The sequence below is a fragment of the Alternaria alternata genome (genome assembly GCF_001642055.1).
Source record: "Alternaria alternata strain SRC1lrK2f unplaced genomic scaffold CC77scaffold_5, whole genome shotgun sequence".
Classification (NCBI taxonomy): domain Eukaryota; kingdom Fungi; phylum Ascomycota; class Dothideomycetes; order Pleosporales; family Pleosporaceae; genus Alternaria; species Alternaria alternata.
The window spans coordinates 1,162,290-1,183,043 of record NW_017306194.1 but is presented as its reverse complement, the minus strand read 5'-3'; the positions used below and the strand labels follow the sequence as shown (position 1 = coordinate 1,183,043).

Here is a 20,754-nt window from a genome sequence, read left to right as displayed (position 1 = left end):
AGGAGGCTAGCGCCGGTACTTGGCGGAAGCTAAGCCTGTGGTCGACGGTCGCGTGTTCTTGTGCCACCAACCACGACAATACCAGGCACCGAAACTCCAGCACGCGAGCAGTCGGCGTCAAACTTCGGGCATGACGCGCACATTGCGATGTGAAAGAGTCTTCAGTGTTGGTCGCGTTTTGCAAGTATCAAAGCGCAGAATTGGCTTGGAACCGAGTGCTGTTGTCAGAACTCTGAAATTCTAATGACGTAAATTGCAGCAAATGACATGTAAGCACGCGACACTAACCCAGCAGTCACAACGGAAAGCCGGCTCTTCCTGCATCCAGCACCTTGGAGGTTTACGCCGCACCAAATGCTAGGCAGAGCAGGTTCGTCCGACACCATCCGCCTGCCATGGCTGGTCTGTCTCAGTGGCTGCTGTTTAGTCACCCCTCGCATGCCGTGCGTTCCGCTGACTTCACTACGCGCCATGCATCTTGCCTTTAGTGTAGGATGTAGTCCTCGGCATCGGGCGTCCTTCTTGCCTGTTCCTTATTTTGTTCCTCAAAGTTTGTTGTAGCTAAGCCTTTCTGCTTCTCAGAAAACCCTGGAATTGCTTCTTCCTACCGTCGCACAGAACATACAAGGCACGGCACTGTCTCGCGCCTCGACATTTGCGCAAACATATCCGGATCGATCGGCTGTCATCTTAGTCAAACACCCCGTCATCCCTACAAATACATTCAGCTCCCTCTAGGCAGTCAAGCCTCGAACTTCTGCATCATCTTTTGCGACCTTTGAGAGTCGCGCGCCTGCACCCACCATCCTTGCCTCTCCTCACGCATAGTCGCCAAACATGGGCGCTGGAGCCTTCATAGAACCGCTTGTAGTGGTTACCCTATTGTTCGGCGGCACATGGGTAAACCGAAACACAGAATACCGTCTTTTTGGGCGACGGAGAGTGTATCAAAATTCGCCTCGCTCAAGTTCCCCAGATTCCGGTCGATCTAGTCCGTCTTCTAGCGTGTCGCTTCTAGCCAACGTCGATGAGGAGCCCAAATGGAGGAAACGAGAAGTTGTCATTCTAGGCATAAAGAAAGATGTCATGAGCCCGAATACTAGGCGATTCAAGGAGTACTTCCTTAGTCGACTGTTGCAGAAGTTTCCCTTTCTTGTGGAGGCCTGGTATTGGGCACTCATCTACTGGGTAAGCAGCCTTGCGGAGGCACCATTTGACATGTTTGTACAAATTTATTAACTTTTCGCTTCAATAGGTTTACCAGCTAGGCCGCGCATTCTCTGCCGTAACGATGGTCGAAGGCACCGTAAACGTCGCTCGCCGCCACGCCCTCCAACTTATCCACCTCGAACAGAAGCTACACATCTTCTTCGAGCTTGACGTTCAAGCATGGTTCCTGAAGCATCCCTTTCTCCTCCACTGGACGAACCGCACATACTCCTTCATCCATATTCCTGGTACAATCTTGTTCCTAGTATGGCTGTTCTACTACACCACAACCCGCAACCGCATCGATCTTCCCCTCCATAATAAACCGATGGGCGAGGCAGACGGCAGCCCTGCAGGTCCAAAGTTGTATGCCGCAAGGCGCAGGACAATGGCTACCTGTAATTTGATTGCTTTCATTGTCTTCACACTATGGCCATGCATGCCGCCTCGTCTTCTCTCCGACCCCGAGGTCCCCGGCTCGGTAGGCAAGGAAGCGCGCAGCTTTGGTTTCGTCGACACTGTCCACGGCGCCGAAGGCGAGAGCAGCGTGTGGACCCAGAACAAATTCTGCAACCAGTATGCTGCGATGCCTTCGCTGCACTTTGGATACTCGCTACTCATCGGTCTCACCATCATGTCCATTCCGCTTGCACCCCAGCATCGCCGATCTCGCACCGTTGCTCTCACAATGGGTTTGCGCATGCGCATTCCCTCGGCTCGTCGCATGCTCTGCATCTTCCTGGGTGTCGCATATCCCGCCATCATCCTCGTAGCTATTGTGGCAACGGCGAACCACTTCATTCTTGATGCTGTGGCTGGTGCCATGGTCTGTGGATTGGCGTGGACTGGCAACAGGGTGTTACTGAACTTGCTACCACTAGAAGACTACTTCCTATGGTGCGTGCGCATCCACAAGCCTGCGCGAAAGGCGGTACACTGGGATGGTGATGATGAGGATGATAATGACTATGGCCATAAGAGGTTTGGCGGTAAGGGCGTCATTGTTGATTAGATGGCTGTACGAGGTGGATAGTGTGGAGGTAATGAACAGGTTAATGTTAAGCATTGGGTATCGGCGTCTTACTAGGGTCAGGTATCTTGGTTAATCAGGGCGGTGATATCATCATGGGACTACCTTAATTGTCGAGTTAACGGCCTCGCTGGGATATTCAAATACCCTGAAATAATGATCATAATCTTATCTTATCATCTTGCAGAGCTATTCGGGCGTAGTGCCGTAATCGGAACTTGTAATATTTACCACTCTTTAGTTCGGGTCGTCACCTGGTTTACTCGGTGGTAAGTTCGGTATTGGAGTCCCCTTAAGCTGACTCCTCCACCCCATGATGAACGAACAATCCATATGCTTCGTCCTCGTCTTAATTCCTCCTCCATTACAGTCAAGAGGGTCTGCATTCCACATGCCAGACCTACACTCCCCACACTCCTTCCACGTCTCCTGATCGTTCCAGTCGCACTTGAACGCCGTGTTATCATACGAAAAATGCAGCGTACTGCTTCCATAATCATAAGGTCCAACGAGAAAGTCCGGATACCCATTGACATTGTGCTCGACGACGCTAGTGCCGCCAGAGGATAAAAAGTACGCCCAGACAAAATCGCGGTTGACGTAGACACCGCGGGCAGTGATGGAGTTGTCCGACATGCAATTTTCGATAATCTGGAAGTGGAAGGGGAGGATGATGATGGGTTCGGGGTCGTGGGGGCGGCTGATCTGGGTTACTTTGGCAGCTTTCGGTGTTGTGGGTGTGCCGAGGATGGCGATGGGATCGTTGTCTGTGCCGAATGCTGAAGATGGTTGGACGGATTCGCCTTCGGTTGAGACGAGTAGCATCTCAGAGTTGAAGGTACCATCATAGCCTTCGATGGCGATGATGTGGGTTCCAGGTGAGAGGGGCTGTCCAGGCTGGACGATGGCGGCGGCCATGATGCCAAGGACAAGGGATGCGACGATGAAGAGCTTCATCGTTCAAGGAGCTAGGATGGTGAGTTGAGGTGTGAATGGAGATTGAAATACCCACTATATGATTGTTTGGAAAGGTTGTGAACAAGCGTCGAGCCACTGTTGTCGACTCAATATTACTCCAAGAGATCCTGCTTGAGTGACGATAGATAGGAGAGAGTGGTGTAAATACTTGAGCAGAGGTCGAATGTTCACATAGGGCGATGAACTTATGTGAATGAAGATGCGCACGGACCGTTGACGAAGCAAACGGACATGAGCGTGAATTTGGTAGTGTGTTTGTTGGCACGACATGGCTAGATTAGTCTACGTTACAAGAGAACCACAAGTACAACAGCGCTTACATATGGTGACACTTTGTCGTAACCGCCGGATGAGAATCGTTCCAGCAGCAGTCTTTGTCATTGTCTCATCTCCTAGCTATACATTTCCAACCATTGTCAGTTACAGGCATCCTGCTAGTCATCCTCACCACCGACATCGTGGTTGAGTCCACACGTTTTCCAGTACCATGCCCAAGCCTTTGGCCATCGCTCCTCTCTCAAACTCTTCAGCCAATCCTTAACCTCGAAGCAGTTTTCACCAACGCGAATCACGCCTTTTCGAACACCTCTCCAACCCTTGATAGGACCTCTGATGAATCTATGCGTCTCGATGCAGAGTTTTGCCCAATCTTTGAGCTTCTTGTGGATAAATGACTCATCACTATGGGCTTCGCGAAGACAGGCCCTATGACTTTGAAGGCATGCATCGCAAAGATCAACATTCGCACATTCCAAACATTTCCAGAGAGGCGTTGTCCAATCTGAACCAGATTTCTTGCAGCGATCGCAATAGGCTATGTAGCCTGACAAGTCACCGTGAGTATCGCTATTTTCGTCGTCATAGACGCGCCCGTGGAGTTCGCGATCAAGCACCGAATGCCGCAGCGATAATGCGATCAGTGCATCGCGTTCTAAACTGGGCAATGATGCGAGCAGCATTGCAAGCGCGGTGAGACTTGTCCCGTCGTTGGAAGCGATCCCATCTTTGAGATCATTTACGAGTACTTTGAATGTGTTCTCCATGAAAGGCTGGTACTTTTTGGGCTCAACAACTTTAAGCATCCTAGCGACGAGCGCACCAGCATGACAGCCATGTAGATTTTCGTCACTAAAGTTTGGCATAGTCATGGCTTCGCCTAGTAATGCTTCCTTGCGTGACCAACTTGTAGCGTCCTGGAATTGTGCGAAGATGAGGCCAACGTGCCGATTGCGGATTCTTTCCACCTCACGTTTCATTCCAAACTTTCTGTCCTGAACTTTCGGCTCCCCCAAAGCGAGTATCTTTCGGTGAATTTTCTTTGCTTGCTCCGCGTCGTGTAAATTCTCGAAGTATAGATGAGCGAGACATCCCAGTGCTACTAGGCGTTGATATGGGTCTGGCCATAGTACATTGCGTTTCTTCAATCCGTAGAATGGACGCCAAGGTCGCGATTTCTCGAACTCTGTGAGCCACGTTATCCAAAGATGCACGTCTTCACTTCCCGCCCAATCGCTGATCCGCGTAGCATTCCGTTGAACCGAGGTTGTGATCCTGTTGAACAGCCATCCCAACCAGACTTGTCGTTCCTTCTTTGAAAGACTCTGCATCAATTGCTTTCTTTGCCGACCACTGGGATCCAATTTATCACAGGCGGTGATGAACGCCTCCATCATGTCTTGTTGCGGGAGCGAGGCAGCCAAGCCATATTTTGCTCGGTATAACTTGCATGCTTCGTGAAGCTCTTCCCACTGGTTTAATGGCATCAAACCAGACATGATCTTGCGAGTCAGAAGCTCTCTCCGTTTCTCTTGAATTTCTTGTTTCTCTTGGACTGAAGAAGCAAGTGGATCGAGCCTGTCCAGTATGGCTAGCCCTTCATCCGCCCACTTGAGCATTTGTGTCGATTCAAATGCTCCAACGGTATTTCTATTGAAATATAGCAAGCGTATCAACCGAACTCTTTCCATTCCGGAAGAGTGCATCGACTCTAGACTTCTTTGGAGGTAACTGCTGCTTTCTTTTATGACGTTATTCTTTGCGGTACGGTTCCCTTTGAAGTCGAACTTCCAAAATTGAGCCCAGGCAAGTAGTCCAAGTGCCCTAAGAACATCAGTATTCATATTTCCTGGACTAAAATAATGAACAAGAGACAAGCCGTCCTTCATGGGATCGTCTTCGATTGCACAGTCAAGTACACCAGCCTAACTCTTATTAGTGTGACCTATCAGTTTGCGTAGATAGTACATACAAGTTGGACGCAGCGCTGCGCAAGCTCATACCCCCTGGGAGATGTATCGTTGGCGTTATGCATCCAGACATTGTAATGCCCTCGTCCAAATGTAAGTAGAATGCTCTCTCGGTCTATGCTCATCGCCCATTCCATAACGTGCGGGGGGAGTAAGCCAGCCGGTAACTCAAGTCCTTGTTGCGTCCAAGCGAGGATGCGTTCATACCATGGGATCGTGGAAGATGTGCGGTCGGGGTAAAATTCAGAGGGCGATATATGTTTCCTAGACAGAACTTGCGCATACGGGTCTACGTTGGCCATCAGCAAATACAAAGCACACACCACCTGGCAAGCCATTGATTCAGAGGATTCCTCTGAATTGAGTTCGCAAAAGTGTTCTTTCCAGTACACGACGGCGTATTCTTGAATGTGTTGCTGCGATTCTGCTTGGTTTGTTGTCTTTGTAATGATGTCGATACATGCCGAGAACAGCCTCAGATGGGCCTGCGGAGCTGCAATCCGAAGATCCTTCAGATCGGTTGCTGACGCCAACGTTGCGCTTCTGAAGTATCGCCGCAATGGCTGGTCCGCAAAAGCAACATTAGCCGCATTGAACAACTCTACGTCCATCTCATCGTCATCGCTCGACTGATCGTCGTCAAACTCAGTAACATCTTCTTGGCTTGTCGCCTTTGTATCAATGCCCCTAACATGAGATTGTGATAACTCAAGAATACTGTCCACGTTAAGTAAGAACAAGATTTGCCGCTTTTAATGTAGCCCTTACCTAGAACATTTGACGGTGATTTCTTCTTCGATATCGAGTTTGAGGCCTTCATTCGGCTCAGATGCCCTGAACAGGGTTATAACCTCTCCTAGCGTCAGAGGTCGCTTGCAGAAAGCAAGCCAAGCGAAGAGCGTCCTCAGCCCTTCTAACTGCTTCTTCGAACGATATCTTCCACATTCTTCCATCAAGGATGAATATACCTCAGGAAGACCCCTAGGCAGATTCTCCAACTCCTTGTTGACAATACTCTCGCGGCTGATATGAGAAAGCCTACGTAATATGTGCTCCACGTAAAGCATGCTGTCAGCTTGCGAGACAATTTTACGATATATCTTTCGCTTCAGCTGTGTACTGAAGCTCCGCAGTCGTTGCGAAGACTGTAACCGATGCTTGACTACAGATTTCAGACCTGGAGCAATCAAATCTCTTGTCAGATCGATAGTGACTGTCTGAATTCGTGAGTCAGATGGCCAGGCCGCGTCTCGAGTGGAAAGTAGCACGTGAATAGGTGCCTCTGATCGTTGAAGGTCGAGTAAGAATGCTACAAGTTGATCAAGGCCATTTGGAAGCTCGTCCATACCGTCCAGGATTAGAAACAGCCGACGTTTTGATGAAGCGATTTCCGTATATCCGGACGTAAAGAAACGTTTCCATATTGGGACATCAACCAAGTCTGTGGAGGTATCTGCTTCGATAACGCCGCTTGTCTTCCAGTACACCAACCTGTTGACACGGTTCACAAGCTTTTGAACATCCTCTTTTATGTCAGACGCGACTCGCTCAGCGTAGCGATGATTAGCTTCAACCACCTGCAAGGCTGCACATGCTAAGGCTGCCTCTGTTGATTGTGGAAGGTCAAGATCTGGTTGTACGAAGTAATATGCAACATCAGATGGTGGGTTTGTAGATCGCTGCACCAGATCAATTGCCGCCTCCATCGAGAAACTTTTACCCATTCCAGTAGAACCACAGATCTTAAGGCAGGTGACTTGACCATCAAGCCATCGGGTGAAGTTTGGATGCTCTGCAAGCCATGCGACACTATCACCGACACGTTGTCGCTTAATGCGTTCCCTTTCTATTCGATTCGCGTCAAGAACCTTTTCAATTCTCGGAAAGAGGATACTATTTCCGATGAAGAACGTTTTAACAGTATCCAAGGCTTGAGCCTTCTCATTTGCGCTGTCTCTCGGTAGGTCTCCGGAGTGAGACTTCGTATCGGATGATGCAGGCATCGATGCCTTTTCGAATGCATTGAGTAGGTTCTCCTGCATTTGGGCGATGCGTAGTTGTACAGCGTACGCCTCGTCTTGTTTTGCTTGAACACCATCAAATCCTTCTGTGATCTTCTTGTCAAGGCCAAGATTGCTGGCATACAAAGTCTGCAGCTGTTCACCCATTGATTCTCGAACGCGACTGATGTTAGCGTCTAGCTCGTCAATCTTCTCGCTGATTTCCCCTACATCTTCGTGTGTCGCCTTGAGCTCCTCGTAGGCATCGCGAATAGCACTGTAAGTCGCGTAGCCAACAGTCGCACCTAACTCTTCGATAGAAGCTTGCATCTCAGCGTATGCAGCAGCAAGCTCTGGACTTTCGAGGTTCCAGAGTGCATTGAGCCATTGCTTGAAGCGCCCATTGTTTTTCATATCTTGCACGATACCACAAATCACCAATTGAGACGCGAAAGTGCGAACAATAGCTTTGGCTAATGGTCTCGGATCTGTTTTGCCCTCGAGGAGAGTCAGATTGTCAAAAAATCGGCGTGAATGATCGAAGAAAGCTTCTGCCTGATCGTAGTCCTTTTGGACTCCGGCGAACGCCTGGAACATGTGACCACAAGCAGCAAAGATGATTCCCACAGGCATAGCTGGAGGAAAAGCAGATGCAGCCTCGCCTATCGTCTGTACACCATCAAGGCATTTTTGCATGCCGTCGAGATGGCGTCCGAAGGCTGCTCGCACTTTGTCAAGTTTTCCATTGTCGTGTCGGTAACTCTCGAATCGTTTCTTTTCGACTGCTGTTGTTTGCATCACATCGCTGATGCTTTGGCCCCGCAAGTGAGCCAACTTTTGACCAGTCTTTTGGGTGTATTTATCAACCGCCCTGGTCCAGAGGATGCCCAGATCAGTGGCGTCTTGATTAGCCATGATGAAAATGATTGTGGCTGAGCTACAGGAATTTCTGGATGCTCGTTATCGCCCAGGTAACTGTGGAACTCAGAGTCCAAGTGGGAGAATATGGAGACAAGAAGAGTAGATGTGCAGATACCTCCAGATATTTCAGGTTCATCATCAGGTGTCGCTTTAGCTTGTCAATACTCTAGCTTTGATTGACCACGATCTCCACTGCTAAATGTAGATCTCGTTGGTGTGGCGGCTCCCAATGACCGCGCTAATACGTACCTTTCGCTTAGAGCTGTGCAGTGTGCCTAAACAAGCTGAAACCCATGCTCAGGCAATCTTCAACGTCTTAGCAAGATGGAGGCGATAGTGTGAGATGTGGATCACCAATTCGATCTGGAGACCTATAGAAGCGCCTCGTATGATGGCCTAAGCTCGGTGTTGAGGGATGGCCGGTCGCATTCGTCCTGTCGCCTCGAGTTTGGAGAAGTACGGTTGAGCAGAAACCAACAGCACGATTTGGAAGCCGCAAAGAAGTGCAAAAATGTCGTTTGTGACACTTGGCAACTTGGCTTGGTAGAGAAAAAGAAAGAATGTTCAATAGTGAGCGGGGTAAAACTTCTGCTGTGTTGGCTGGACCTCAGCCGCACCTGCTGCTGATGCTGCTGCAGAGATGCTAAAACCAAAGAACTAAGCACGTAGCCACAAAATAAGGTTATCTCTAATAGCGCTATAGTGTGAGGGCTGGAGGATTAGGTCTAGGTGTCACAGCACTGGCCTCGATAGCTAATCAGAGTGCGATCGCTGAACTTCTCGCACGAACGCAGGGTAGTAGACGTACGTGAATGAAATTGCGCACGGACCGTCGACAAAGCGAACAGACATGTGCGTGAATTAGATAGTATATTTGTTGGCAAGACACGAGCGAGGATTGCCATTAGCACAGAGTGGTGGTTCAAGTAGGCTCTGTCGCGGGGGCTGGGTGTTCCTGTCCCACGGACGAAGGTGACTGAGCTTGAACGACAAACGAAAAGAGAACCTGGGATGCAGGTGATACATGAGAGAAATTACAAAGTATACATAATATTGTTGTGTACAGTCAACAGTACTTAGGGTATAGTGTTAAAGAGAGTACGAGAAACCACCAACGCCGGATACGCAATGCATTATATGCAGACAGCGGCCTAGTAACGGAACATGACGCAATAAAAGTACACAAAGAAACTCATCAGCGTCTGCTACTCCTAGTGTTGTTTCGGCTGGGCCTGTCGTCCCGGTGGGATCGGTGAGTATCTTGTCGTCCGCCCATCTCCTCATCTTGGATACGGCCTCCACCGTAGGCACGCTGAGGATGACGAACGTCATCGTGATCGTCCTCAAAAGTGTTGCGGCGCTCATCAATCTCATCGTCAAAGTCGACATAGACAGAGGCAGGACGCGGCCGCCTTTCTCTCGGTAGCTTGGAATCTCTGTCCACAAGTGACTTTGGCTTGTGGAGCTTGTCCAAGTGCTCTTCGAGTAGACGAACGTTTTTGCCATTGGCTTTGACTGCGGCATCGGCAAGGTCGCCAAGGAAGGGAACAAGACCGATCAGGAAGTCAAAGGCGACGTTGAAAAGCATCATGATGAGGACGGTCATTGGCAGACCGCCGTCGACCTTCATCATGTTGCGAACGAGGTTCAGAGCCAAGGCCGAACCTGCGGCGTCACCCACGGCGGGGACAAGGCCAATGACGGAAGACCAACCAAATCGGATTCCAAACAAGGTGAAGAGGGCGTAGTCCAGCCTGTAGGCGGTCTTGCGGGCTTTGGCTAGGACGTTGGCATCGTTGTCGGAAAGATAATCTGGGATCTGCTTCTTGACTTTCTTCATCTTGTGGGGCTTCCTCTGATCTGGAACCAGCGCATAATATGGATCCTACAGAAGAGTTAGTGCGAGCTGTAGGAAGCGAGAAGGTGGCTACTAACGTATGGACCAGATACATCCTTGGACTTGTACTTTTCCATCTCCTTGCCCAAGGCTTTCTTCATTGCGTACTTAGCGACAACGCCGGCCATGTTGGGCGGTAATTTCTGAGGTAATCTGGGTGGTTGAAGTGTGCAGGCTGCTATGAATACAGCTGTGGACGAGACTGCCACAGAAGGCTTATATGTCTCTGGTGTTGAAAGACAGTGCGTGGGGTGCGGGTATCTCACAGCGCGCTTGTTGCGTGGTTGGCGGACGGCGCTTCTGGTTTGAAAATGTGAAACGGGCGCGTCGCTGCCCTATGTATAGCTGGCGAGTGCGACTGGCGACGAGCTCGGTACAAAATATGCAGTGAAGAATGGGTTGTGAAGGAGCGGCAGAAGTGAAGAGCAGCAAGCCTACTTATCGCATCATGCGCTGGCGGTGAGTCGCGCGAGACTGCCCTGATTCTGTGACGCGATCCCAGACAGCCAAACGTCATGGCTCTCGCTCTCTCTCCTTCTTTTGCCTGCGAGCACAGCCACAGCCGCCACACTTGGTGTCGATCGCTCCACGACCCTCTCCGATAGGCCTCTGACAACACATCAACAACACGCTCGCCGACCGCCGACTCGACGCCGCATTCTTCGACCTTCTTTGCGGCTGTGCACCCTTTCACTACTGCGCCCATCTTCGCATCTAGAAGCCTCGCTACTACCCGCCGCCCGCCGCCCGCGACTGACGGACTGGTGCCCGAGTGCACATCTCCCCACCCTCTGCGACACGAGCTGTGCGCGGTATGCTCGATACGGGCCAGACATCCATCCACCATGACAAACACAAACCGAACATTAGTTGACTGGCTCGACGACCTCTGCGTGCGCTTCATCGTCAACCTGCCCAATGAAGAACTGCAGTCGGTGGAGCGAATATGCTTCCAGATCGAAGAGGCCCAATGGTTCTACGAAGACTTCATCCGCCCTCTCGACCCCAACAACCTGCCCTCGATGCACCTGCGCAAGTTCTCCCAGCTCATGTTCCAGCACTGCCCCCTCTTCTCCGCCTACTCGGAAGAGCTGCACCAGCAGGCCTACGAGCAGTTCCTCGCCTACAAGACACGGGTCCCGGTGCGCGGCGCCATCATGCTCAACGAGGACATGACCCACGCCGTCCTGGTTAAGGGCTGGAAGAAGGGCGCCAAGTGGAGTTTCCCCCGCGGCAAGATCAACAAGGAAGAGACGGATCTCGATTGCGCCGTCCGTGAAGTCTGGGAAGAGACGGGCTACGACCTGAGGGAGGCTGACCTGGTCGAGCCCGACGAGCACATGAAGAAGATCACCGTCACGATGCGCGAACAGAGTATGATGCTGTACGTCTTCCGCGGCGTACCCATGGACACTTACTTCGAGCCGAGGACGAGGAAGGAAATTTCAAAGATCGACTGGTACAAGCTCACCGATCTGCCCACCCTGAGGCGGAAGAACCAGGTGCAGCAGCAGGGCACCGGAAACGATCTGATCAAGGAGAGCAGCTTTTACATGGTCGCGCCCTTCTTGGGGCCTCTGAAGCAGTGGATAAAGCAGCAGCACAAGCTGGGAAGGCAGAGACAGCGCAACAGCGCGCACATGGCTCCGGCACCAGTGGCAGGCACCGACGACGAACATGTCCAACCCAATCTATACGAGACTACGGCCGACGAAGCTGCCCCCGTCGCAGATGCGCAGGTAGCCAACAACTTTGCAGATATGGTGGCCCGATTGGGTCGCGGCCACCGCCCGAGCGACTCCTACCCAGAGCTATCTCAAGCGCACCAGGCGCCACCACCACAGCAGAGTCAGGATCCGGCAGAAGCGCTCAAGCGCCTACTCAGTGTCGGCATGCAGTCACCGCCAGTGGAAGCCCCTAGCCAGCCACCCCCTCAAGGAAACCCGCTCTTGGCCCTGTTCAAGCAAGGCAACAACCAACATGCAGGAAATCAACAACCCAGGACGCCCTTTGAGCAGATGATGTCCCCGCCTGTGCAGCCATCAAGTCCACATGGTCAGCACGGCCCTCGGCCTCCGCAAATGGGCAACATGGGGCCGCCACCGCCCTTCTTCCCACCGCACCAGAATATGCCATTCCGAGGGCATCCAGGCCACATGAACGGCATGCAACCACCACCGCCGCACATGTCGCCTCATTTCATGCACCAGCAGCAGCAGCAGCAGCACATATTTCCACCCCAACCACCTAACATGCAGCAAGCATTCGACCAACACAACCAGCGGCCACAGTTCCAAGAGATGGGCGACTCACAGTTTGCTGGCGGCAATGGCAGACCAGCGATACCACCAGCCTCCAAATTACCTGCCCCAAATCTAAATGCGCATGCAATGGGATTACTGAACTCATTCAAGAATGACAACCAGCAACCTGCGTTCCCGCCGTCGCCTCAAACTACAATCGCTGCTCCGCTACATCGAAGCCAGCAAACAACGCCGAGGATACAGCATCCGATGCCTCAACACAGGCCGCACGGTCTCGTATCACCACAGGCACAATTCGCTCCTAGTCCACCGCAGTTTCAATCACCTCCTATTAGTTCGAGTTTTGAACCCGAACAACCGAAGCCAAGGAATGCCCATCAAGACTCATTATTGAGCATGTTCAAATCCACTCCGCCACTGGCAAGTCCGCAGCCCCCGCCTGCAGAGTTGTCTGCACTCCCTACAACACCAGCATACGTCTCCGCGCAACCTGTCGCGAACCCACCCAAACAGCACAATGCGGCTCTCCTTAGCGTATTCCACGCTCCATCGAGTAAGACAAATATGACGTCGGCTACTGTGAGCGGACCAGTCAATGCCCCGGATTTCGACACCATGAAGAAGAACAGACAGGCGACGAACGGTAGTTCACGCGGACCGTCACCGACTACCAACATGCCCTTCATGCCTCAGCAGATACTTAAACGTACGCCGCAGGCCTCGCCTAAACCTGCGCCGCCAGTGGAAGTATCTGCATCACCGCAAACCGCATTTCAGCCTCAGATTCTGAAGAGACCTCAACAGCAGATCAAGGTACCAGGTCAGGCAGGTATGTACAAATACACATTCTTGCCTATCTCCTGTGAATAGCATACTAATTATCCTACTATAGCTTCAGGAGAGACATCACACAAACAAGGCTTGCTAGACATGTTCAAGAGTGCCTCACCGCAACCTCCACCTGTCCAGCTGGCGGTACTACCATCTCGCTCACCAGTTCCTCCACCCCTATCCGACATGGACCGACGTGAATCAGTACCTGCAGACCAGAAGAACGCTCTGCTCTCCCTCTTTGGTAACAAACCATCGCCATCCCCCAAACCACAAACGCATAGCCCGGTTCCACCGGCTCGCTCTCCATTCCCACCAACTCCCAAGACATCAATGTCCGGTGTCATCAGCCCAGTCAGTCCATTGCCTACAAACAGCAGTGTAGGTGCAACCAGCCCAGAAGGCAATGCGAACCGGAGTCGAATCAGCAGCATCGGAGACGGAACAGCGCCCAGCATCGTCATACCACCAACAAGTCGCCCGATGGATGCAGGAGTCAGCCTAACTCAGAATGAAGGTGTCAGTGTGGTTGGTCTGAGTACTCAGCAGAGCCGGGCGGGAAGCACAAGCGAGGGCAAGAGTCCTGTAGATAAGTCTTTCCTCTTGGGCTTTTTGGAAAACGTTGCCAGAGGCGGGCGATAGGCACCGTTTCCAGGTTTCCCTTTCTGCATTGTTCTGGGCGTTTTCGCATGTTAGGTGGAAATGGATATCCTGGTTGGACAGCTATCTGGGTGATGCATGATGACCATGGTCATGATTTATCAGCAAGGCATGGATGAAATGAGGTCAAAGGATGTGAGCTTAGTAGAGATGTGTACGCATAGTATAGGACCGAACTGAAAGTCCAATTGAAAATTATTGGCCATGATTGGAACTGGCATTGAGAAGAAACTACTTGATTTGTCCCTTAATTTTCTTTCACGTCTGCCTGAACCATGTTATACTCTTTCCGTCGTTTGCCCCAGTCCAGCCTACTAAGCTGTACGACGCATGTAATATGTCTCCATCTTATTCTTTGGCACGACTCTTGGGATCACTGGGCATGGTCGCACACGGTCTTGGTTCCGCGTTGTTTCCGCATTGCTTCCGCAATTCTTTTGTTTTGTTGATTATGCAATTGTCAAACACATGTGAGGCACTTTGTCTACTATGCTAATGTAATCCGCAATTATGCCCCCTAGCCCGTCTCTTCCACCCATCAACAATATGTCACCGTCTCGGATTCTCGGCCATAGACAGAGTCCGTCGGTTAAAGTGGTTAATCTGCCCTGCTCTTCACACATCGATCGCGAGATGTCATGGACAATCTGCCAAGCCGGAGCTTATATGCTTGTTTTTCAGTGGCTTGTGGGGGATCAATCACATCTGGTCGGAGTATGATCATCGGGATACTTTTGGTCCTCGAGTTTCAGGCGTTTCCTACTTGTAGCTGGGCGCGCGTTCGTTTGGTCTGTGGACGTGCCATGACGAGGCTGGGGAAGGGGGAATGCTGTGCTGTTTCACCCCAACTACCGTCTGGGTGATGCTTTATCCTGCCCTTCAGCCAAACCGTGGTGCCGTGAAGATCGACCTGACGTCACAAACACGCTGAAGCATTGCATGGGGAATGGAGATGGCACAGACCTTTCGGGTAGAAAGGCCAAATTTATGTGGATATTACTAGGTTTGCGAGATGGAACTCTACAGGATATTTGATAGCTGAAGCTTGAAAGCAAGAAATTGCGATATACAAAAAGGGATAGCACTTGGCGGCTTTGGCTGACAAGGTTTGTGCGGATGAGGGTTCGTTTGTTGTCGTTCTTCTTGTCCCCAGGTTTCCAGTTTGTGTGAGCTGTTTGTCCCGCGCTTTTGTGACCCAAACCCTGAGTTCCCCTTTTCCCCCAAATGCCGCGCTCAGAAATGCAAAAACATGCTTGTGCTGGTAAACGGACAACGCTTGACGATGACGGGGTAGTAGCAAGGAAATTTCTCGAAAGAGGAGCTAGCAAATGTTGGTGTCGTGTTGGCTGCACGAGATAGATACAAAAGTGTTGACGACGATGGTGGGCCGTAATGCTTATAGCGCGAAATTGTCTCGTCCCCTATCCAGGATCTCAGAAGGTACAGCGCTGCGTGTGCTGAAGCGCACTTCAGTGCCTGGGTGTGCCTTGAAGATAGGAGCCGTAGTCTGTGTATCGTGCCTCTGGTGCTTGATGTCCCTCCCTACCAGACCGCTCTTGCTGCCATTGCGGCTCAAGCCTGCAGCACTGGGTTGTCTAGTTATGCCGCTCGCGTTCTTGGGCACGCCGGATGGTAGTGCGGGCATTTCAGGCACCTCATCATCGGAGTAAGTGGTGGACTGCGTCATGCGGAACTGCTGCTTGAGGCGTTGTTCTTCGACGCGGTTGGATTGCTGGTTCACCCAAGAGTCTACTGTGCGGAAACGTGGAACGGAAGAACGGGATGTCATGAAGCTATCACGACCAAGTGGCTGAGTGGCAGTGTCGCGAGAGGGATCATGTGGGGTTTGAGGGGCCTGCGAGTTTGTCCAGCTGAACCTACTTGCAAAACCACCTCCTGCAGCAGCCGCAGAAGCACCACCGAAACCAGGTCGTTGAGATATGGAAGGTCTGTTCGAGAGGAACTGGCGGAATGTTGGAGGAGGCGGGAGGTTTCTGGAATGCTCCTGCGAAGGGTCGGGGAAACGCAACGATTCCTCGTCACCGTCCATTGATCTTGTGTTGCGAGTCGACGCACTTCGTCGTTGCCCCTCTATGGGCAGAACAGGTGATGATGGTGTTGCGCTATCATTGCGACGATGTGAGTTCGAAATTGATGGTGTGTCATCGTAGAAGCTCTGGGTTCCATCCCTAGTCGGAGGCTGATTGAAGCTGTCACTCCGCCCGAGAGGTTGAAGCCGTTTCTGCGAAGAGAGTGAAGAAGATCGCTTAGGCGCGACTGTGGGTTGAGGGGCATTGAACGAGTCGTTCATGCCATATGTGTATTCATCGTCAAAGTTCTTCTTGTCCAGGCCGTATCTCGATTGCGGTGGTGGTGGTGGGGATCCGCGGCGAAGTTGCTGCTTTCCCTGTTGAAGTACGTCCTTGAAAGTAAGACCTCGCTTGCGCATGGTGTACATGGCAAGAACTACCATGACGATGATGATAGTCGCACCTAAAGCATGTCAGCATACATTCCAACACAGGCAATCGGTTCATCCTACCAATGGAGCCGGCAGCAATGAGCAAATGCTCAGTCGTTTGGGAGATAGGGCGATCATGATGAGGTCTAGGCGGTGGGGGTGGCATAGCGATCACGATGGTCTCGGTAGGGTCATTGTCGGCGAGGGCAGGTGTGGCTTGTGGCTCGTCACCGAGAGTCATGGTAATCAGAAGCTGTTTGCATTAGTCAAATCCCCTGAATCGGCACGCCTTCCTTACAGCTGGAGTTCCTGTCGGTATCGTAAGAGATGCTGTTGTCATAGCTGTCATGTTCGGCTTCTCAGGGTAGTCGTCTTCATCAGAATCGCTGTCGTAGTCTGCGTCTGTAGGACTTGGCTCGTCGCGTTTTGCGTTCACAGTGGCCGTAGGCTCTTCTCCCGCCAATCCCCTCTCATACTGGACACCGTCCCTTTCCACTACAACATATTCCACCTTTTCATACACCCCGCGGCGCCATGGGGCGGGCATTGCTTCCGGTATGCGATGGCGTCAAATGGGGAAAGCCCCTCTCAGTCTTCCAGCCGTTCAATTTCTCCACCAGACATAATCCACACACTCGTCCAGCGATGTAAGGTTGTCGTGACCGAAGGTGATGTTGTGATCGGAAGTGTGTTAGACCGCGACCAGCGAAGTCGATAAGAAAGGGTGGAGTAGCGAATGTATGTAAGTGATTAGCAACGACAAGCCCGCCTGCGGAACGAAGGACAGAATAGAAAGCAAAGTCAGCAAAGGTGCAACGAAAGGCTGGGCGAACGCTCAAGACGAGACACGTTCATGCGAATAGCGGGAGGGGTGGCCTTTGAGAAGTGCATGAATTACACTAGTGGTGAGTCGCTGCTGGTACCATGTCAGTTTGGGGAGACGCGAAGGTACGGGTACTACGCTATGATAATAACAGAGCGTTTAGCAGCAATTGCGATGCCGAGGACGCTCCAAATGGCGAGATTTCATAATCCTGGGCGCGCTTAATTGCCCTCAATAGGGCAAGATGTGCCTTGATTGAGAAGAAAATGGTCGTGCAAGGTTTGGGGGGTTGTCTTAAAGTTGTCTCAGAGCGCCATGGTCACGTTTCAGCTCCCGTTTCCGAGGACGATCACACGCCACAGGGGTTTGTCGTGAGACTATCGACAGACTACAGTTATTGGATGTCTAGAGCGCAATTGTGATGGTTAGCAGATATTAATTCCTTCAATAATTCCCCGCATATGACCGGCAGCCCGACTGGGATTCGGCGGAAATGCGCAGGACAGCCTTGCGGTCGTACAGCCGGCAGATGACGACAAGCCACACGCTCTCCGAGGAACGCAGAGACTGCTGCGCCTCGGATGGCGTGGTCGACTTTTGGGCTCCACTGGGTACCTTTTTTCGGTAGCGCGACGTGATGCGGCGGTGCTTCTGGCCAGGCTTCTCGCAGATATCCGGCCGAGGCCAATTTCCTGGAAGAACAGAGGCACACAATGTTTCGCACAAAGGTTTGCTGGGGGGCGGAAGAGAGTGTTTCCTGAGGCTAGGCAAGCCTTCGCGGTGATCGCTCTCTAGGATGTTACAAAACAAATGAAAGACGACTGACACTACATCGAGATGCGCGACACGTGAGATGTAGTGTTCCTGAGTACTAGAAAAAATGACATTGCGCGGAGGAGCCCACGGATGATGCGGCGTTGAGGCGTGGACGGTTCGCTCCCGCCGAACTGGCCGTGGCTGCCGGACGAACTTGGCCTCTGGGTGGCTGAGGCTGAGTGAGTGTAGCCGGATATCGCTGGATGTGCTCCGCCCCAAAGATTCGGTGGATTCGTTCAGTCATCAGGTCTTGTAGTCAGCAGATGGTGTTGTGCGCTGCGGCAAGTAAGTCAGTAGTATAAGATTGTGATGTTCCTGTCGTGACGCTCCTGCTTTCATTCACGACATTATTACTCTCGTATTCCCGTATCCGCCCCCAACCTTACGTCAACCACCCCTCATTACCCGACCCCTCCTCAGCTCCATAACACCAACTACTCTTGCAACCTACAAACCTCACACAATCATCATGTCCGGCCCTTACGACCAGTACAACCAAGGCTACCAGCAATACCCGCCTCAAGGCCAATACCCTCCCCAACAGCAAGGATGGGAACAGGGCGGTTACCAGCAGCAGGGCTACCCACCTCAGCAACAAGGCCAGGGCTACTACGACCAGCAGCAGCAGGGCTACCAACAGCAGGGCTATAACCAGCAGTACGGTGCCCCGGCTCACGGTGGATTCCAGCATGGACAACAAGTAGCGCCATATGACCAGCAACAGCAGGGGTAAGATGCAACCTTTCAATTATATTACTTCATGTACTAACGGCAACAGATACGGCCAGCAACAGCAGTACCCTCCACAAGGCCAATACCCAGGCCAGGCCCCAGCGCAGCAGTTCCCGCAACAGGGCGCATACGCTCAAGACCAGTACCCGCAAGGCCAGAATGCTTACGGCCAGCCGCAACAAGGACAGCACGGCGCCACAGACCCCAACATGCAAGCTGAGGGCGACCGAGGCCTTATGGGTGCTCTAGGTGGCGGTGCAGCTGGTTACTTCGGCGGTAACAAGATGGGCGGCCACGGCATTATTGGAGCCATAGCAGGCTCGATCCTCGGCAGCAAGCTCGAGGACAAGCACAAGAAGCCCAAGCACAGCAACAATGGATGGTAATAGAATGGCCGGGCGACGGTAAAGAATTCGCGTTGATGCCTTATGATCTGATTTAGCAATGGGTGGCTTGGTTTGATTTTACCTGCTGGCGTTCTGGATAACTCGCTATGATGGGATGGATGAGCATGATAACGTCTAATGCTTACCGACGTTGGATATTGGGTATTGGGCATGTCTAGAATGAACCATAGTCACGAATTAAAACGTCATTAATCATACGCGCCACGATCTCGCCACCTGCTCATCAAAGCGAAACAATGTCAGTTGGTTGAAGAAACTTCATCTTCAGTGGTCCTGTCGCTGTAGACGGGAAATTACTCCAAGCGGACGTTGAAACACGCCGCGTCCGAAACAACCTCACGCAGCCAGGCTGATGATATTTGGGGCATTTCTTGGAAGGCCCGATAGACGAGCAGCCCCTAGCCGGCACATTTTGTTTGATGGAGTCGGAGTGATATCTGATGTTGAGGCTTGTTTATCTGCAGATAGCCGCTGTTCGATGTTGTTTCCGATCGTCTTGGATGCGGAAGGCATGGGGAGTGTTGAGATCCGTTCCGCGGGCTTGGGAACCCCGGAAGGCCGCGTGAGAGGTGGCATATACCGCGCAAGATGCTAGATGGTGTTTGAGTGAGCTAGAGGTCGAGGTTGTGGTGTTTGCAAGCCACGTGATGACCGTGCTGCACGACTCCGGATCGTGCAATGCCTGGGAGGAGCGAAAAGTCTTCGCACATGCTTTGTGTAGCCGTAGTCAATTTCTTAGAAATTAATCGCTAACACTTGACGCGACGTCTGTACAATGGCGTCGCGGTTGTGTCGAAGATAGCATTGTCGATCGCATGCTGATTCGAGTATGCGCGTATCTCACCACCAACTCGCGGCGTCACCGAAGAAACCTGTGCTATGCTGGCCGTCCAACAGCTTGAAACGGTATACGAGTCCCGGAAGAAATCGAGGCTGGCGAAGTCGGCCTGCGCCATGGCCCTCAGCATGCAAAAGGCATGTGCAAGCGCATGACCAGGCAGGACTCACAGCTGAGCCGTGAGGCTGGGAAATGTCCAGGTGAGGTATGTTATAAGTAGGCCGACGGTTTACTCGATGTCATCGAGTAAACTGGATATGGCGGCCGCTGAGTGGCTGCGGCGAGCGCCCCGTTGTACCCCACATCGCCTTTATCTCCCCAGCTAGAAACCCTCAAGCGAACGGAGAGATGCAACCTCGAACCATCATGGCGCCGGCTGCTGCAAGATAGAGAGCTTCTCCGGGTCCAGGGCTGTGGTGACATGTTTCTATCGAGTCAAAAAGTAGGGAAATCTCTGCTCCTGTGGCTCCTATCGCGGAGATAGCTGCGCAGACGTGCATAGTCCCCAAGACTTCAGTACACACCCCTGGTGGGCACGCGATACTGTTGTTACCATGGCGCTGCGTCATCCGCGGAGATTCACCCACTCATCATGCCATCCTTCACGCGCCCAGAACGCAAATTCTGCAGTGCCTGCATCC

At 51.9% G+C, this 20,754-nt stretch overlaps 7 protein-coding genes across 7 annotated transcripts; 3 read left to right on the top strand and 4 right to left on the bottom strand.

Moving 5' to 3' along the window:
• Positions 1-837: 837 nt before the first annotated feature.
• On the top strand, positions 838-2,221 carry CC77DRAFT_930188 (integral membrane protein; the record flags this gene model as incomplete). Its single annotated transcript, XM_018534148.1, has 2 exons — positions 838-1,188; positions 1,256-2,221. 2 exons carry the CDS (start codon positions 838-840, stop codon positions 2,219-2,221), a joined length of 1,317 nt encoding a protein of 438 aa, XP_018388821.1.
• Positions 2,222-2,476: 255 nt separating this feature from the next.
• CC77DRAFT_1059099 (hypothetical protein) lies at positions 2,477-3,157 on the bottom strand (the record flags this gene model as incomplete). The annotated part of the gene is made up of 1 exon (XM_018528194.1): positions 2,477-3,157. One exon carries the CDS (start codon positions 3,155-3,157, stop codon positions 2,477-2,479), a length of 681 nt encoding a protein of 226 aa, XP_018388820.1.
• A 494-nt stretch (positions 3,158-3,651) lies between these two features.
• Positions 3,652-8,378, bottom strand: CC77DRAFT_1059098 (hypothetical protein; the record flags this gene model as incomplete). Its single annotated transcript, XM_018528193.1, has 3 exons — positions 3,652-5,418; positions 5,466-6,180; positions 6,232-8,378. 3 exons carry the CDS (start codon positions 8,376-8,378, stop codon positions 3,652-3,654), a joined length of 4,629 nt encoding a protein of 1,542 aa, XP_018388819.1.
• Positions 8,379-9,434: 1,056 nt separating this feature from the next.
• On the bottom strand, positions 9,435-10,819 carry CC77DRAFT_715510 (hypothetical protein). The gene is made up of 2 exons (XM_018532873.1): positions 10,320-10,819; positions 9,435-10,269 (listed from the first exon to the last, which is right to left on the bottom strand). Exons 1-2 carry the CDS (start codon positions 10,407-10,409, stop codon positions 9,580-9,582), a joined length of 780 nt encoding a protein of 259 aa, XP_018388818.1. The 5' UTR covers positions 10,410-10,819; the 3' UTR covers positions 9,435-9,579.
• On the top strand, positions 10,814-14,255 carry CC77DRAFT_1048287 (hypothetical protein). Its single transcript, XM_018527524.1, has 2 exons — positions 10,814-13,374; positions 13,438-14,255. Exons 1-2 carry the CDS (start codon positions 11,127-11,129, stop codon positions 14,016-14,018), a joined length of 2,829 nt encoding a protein of 942 aa, XP_018388817.1. The 5' UTR covers positions 10,814-11,126; the 3' UTR covers positions 14,019-14,255.
• A 735-nt stretch (positions 14,256-14,990) lies between these two features.
• CC77DRAFT_984305 (hypothetical protein) lies at positions 14,991-17,044 on the bottom strand (the record flags this gene model as incomplete). The annotated part of the gene is made up of 3 exons (XM_018536169.1): positions 14,991-16,529; positions 16,579-16,750; positions 16,796-17,044. The coding sequence occupies 3 exons, from the start codon at positions 17,042-17,044 to the stop codon at positions 15,433-15,435; spliced, it is 1,518 nt and encodes a 505-aa protein (XP_018388816.1). The 3' UTR covers positions 14,991-15,432.
• A 1,561-nt stretch (positions 17,045-18,605) lies between these two features.
• On the top strand, positions 18,606-19,254 carry CC77DRAFT_1059094 (hypothetical protein; the record flags this gene model as incomplete). Its single annotated transcript, XM_018528192.1, has 2 exons — positions 18,606-18,865; positions 18,915-19,254. The coding sequence occupies 2 exons, from the start codon at positions 18,606-18,608 to the stop codon at positions 19,252-19,254; spliced, it is 600 nt and encodes a 199-aa protein (XP_018388815.1).
• Between the last annotated feature and the right edge of the window lie 1,500 nt (positions 19,255-20,754).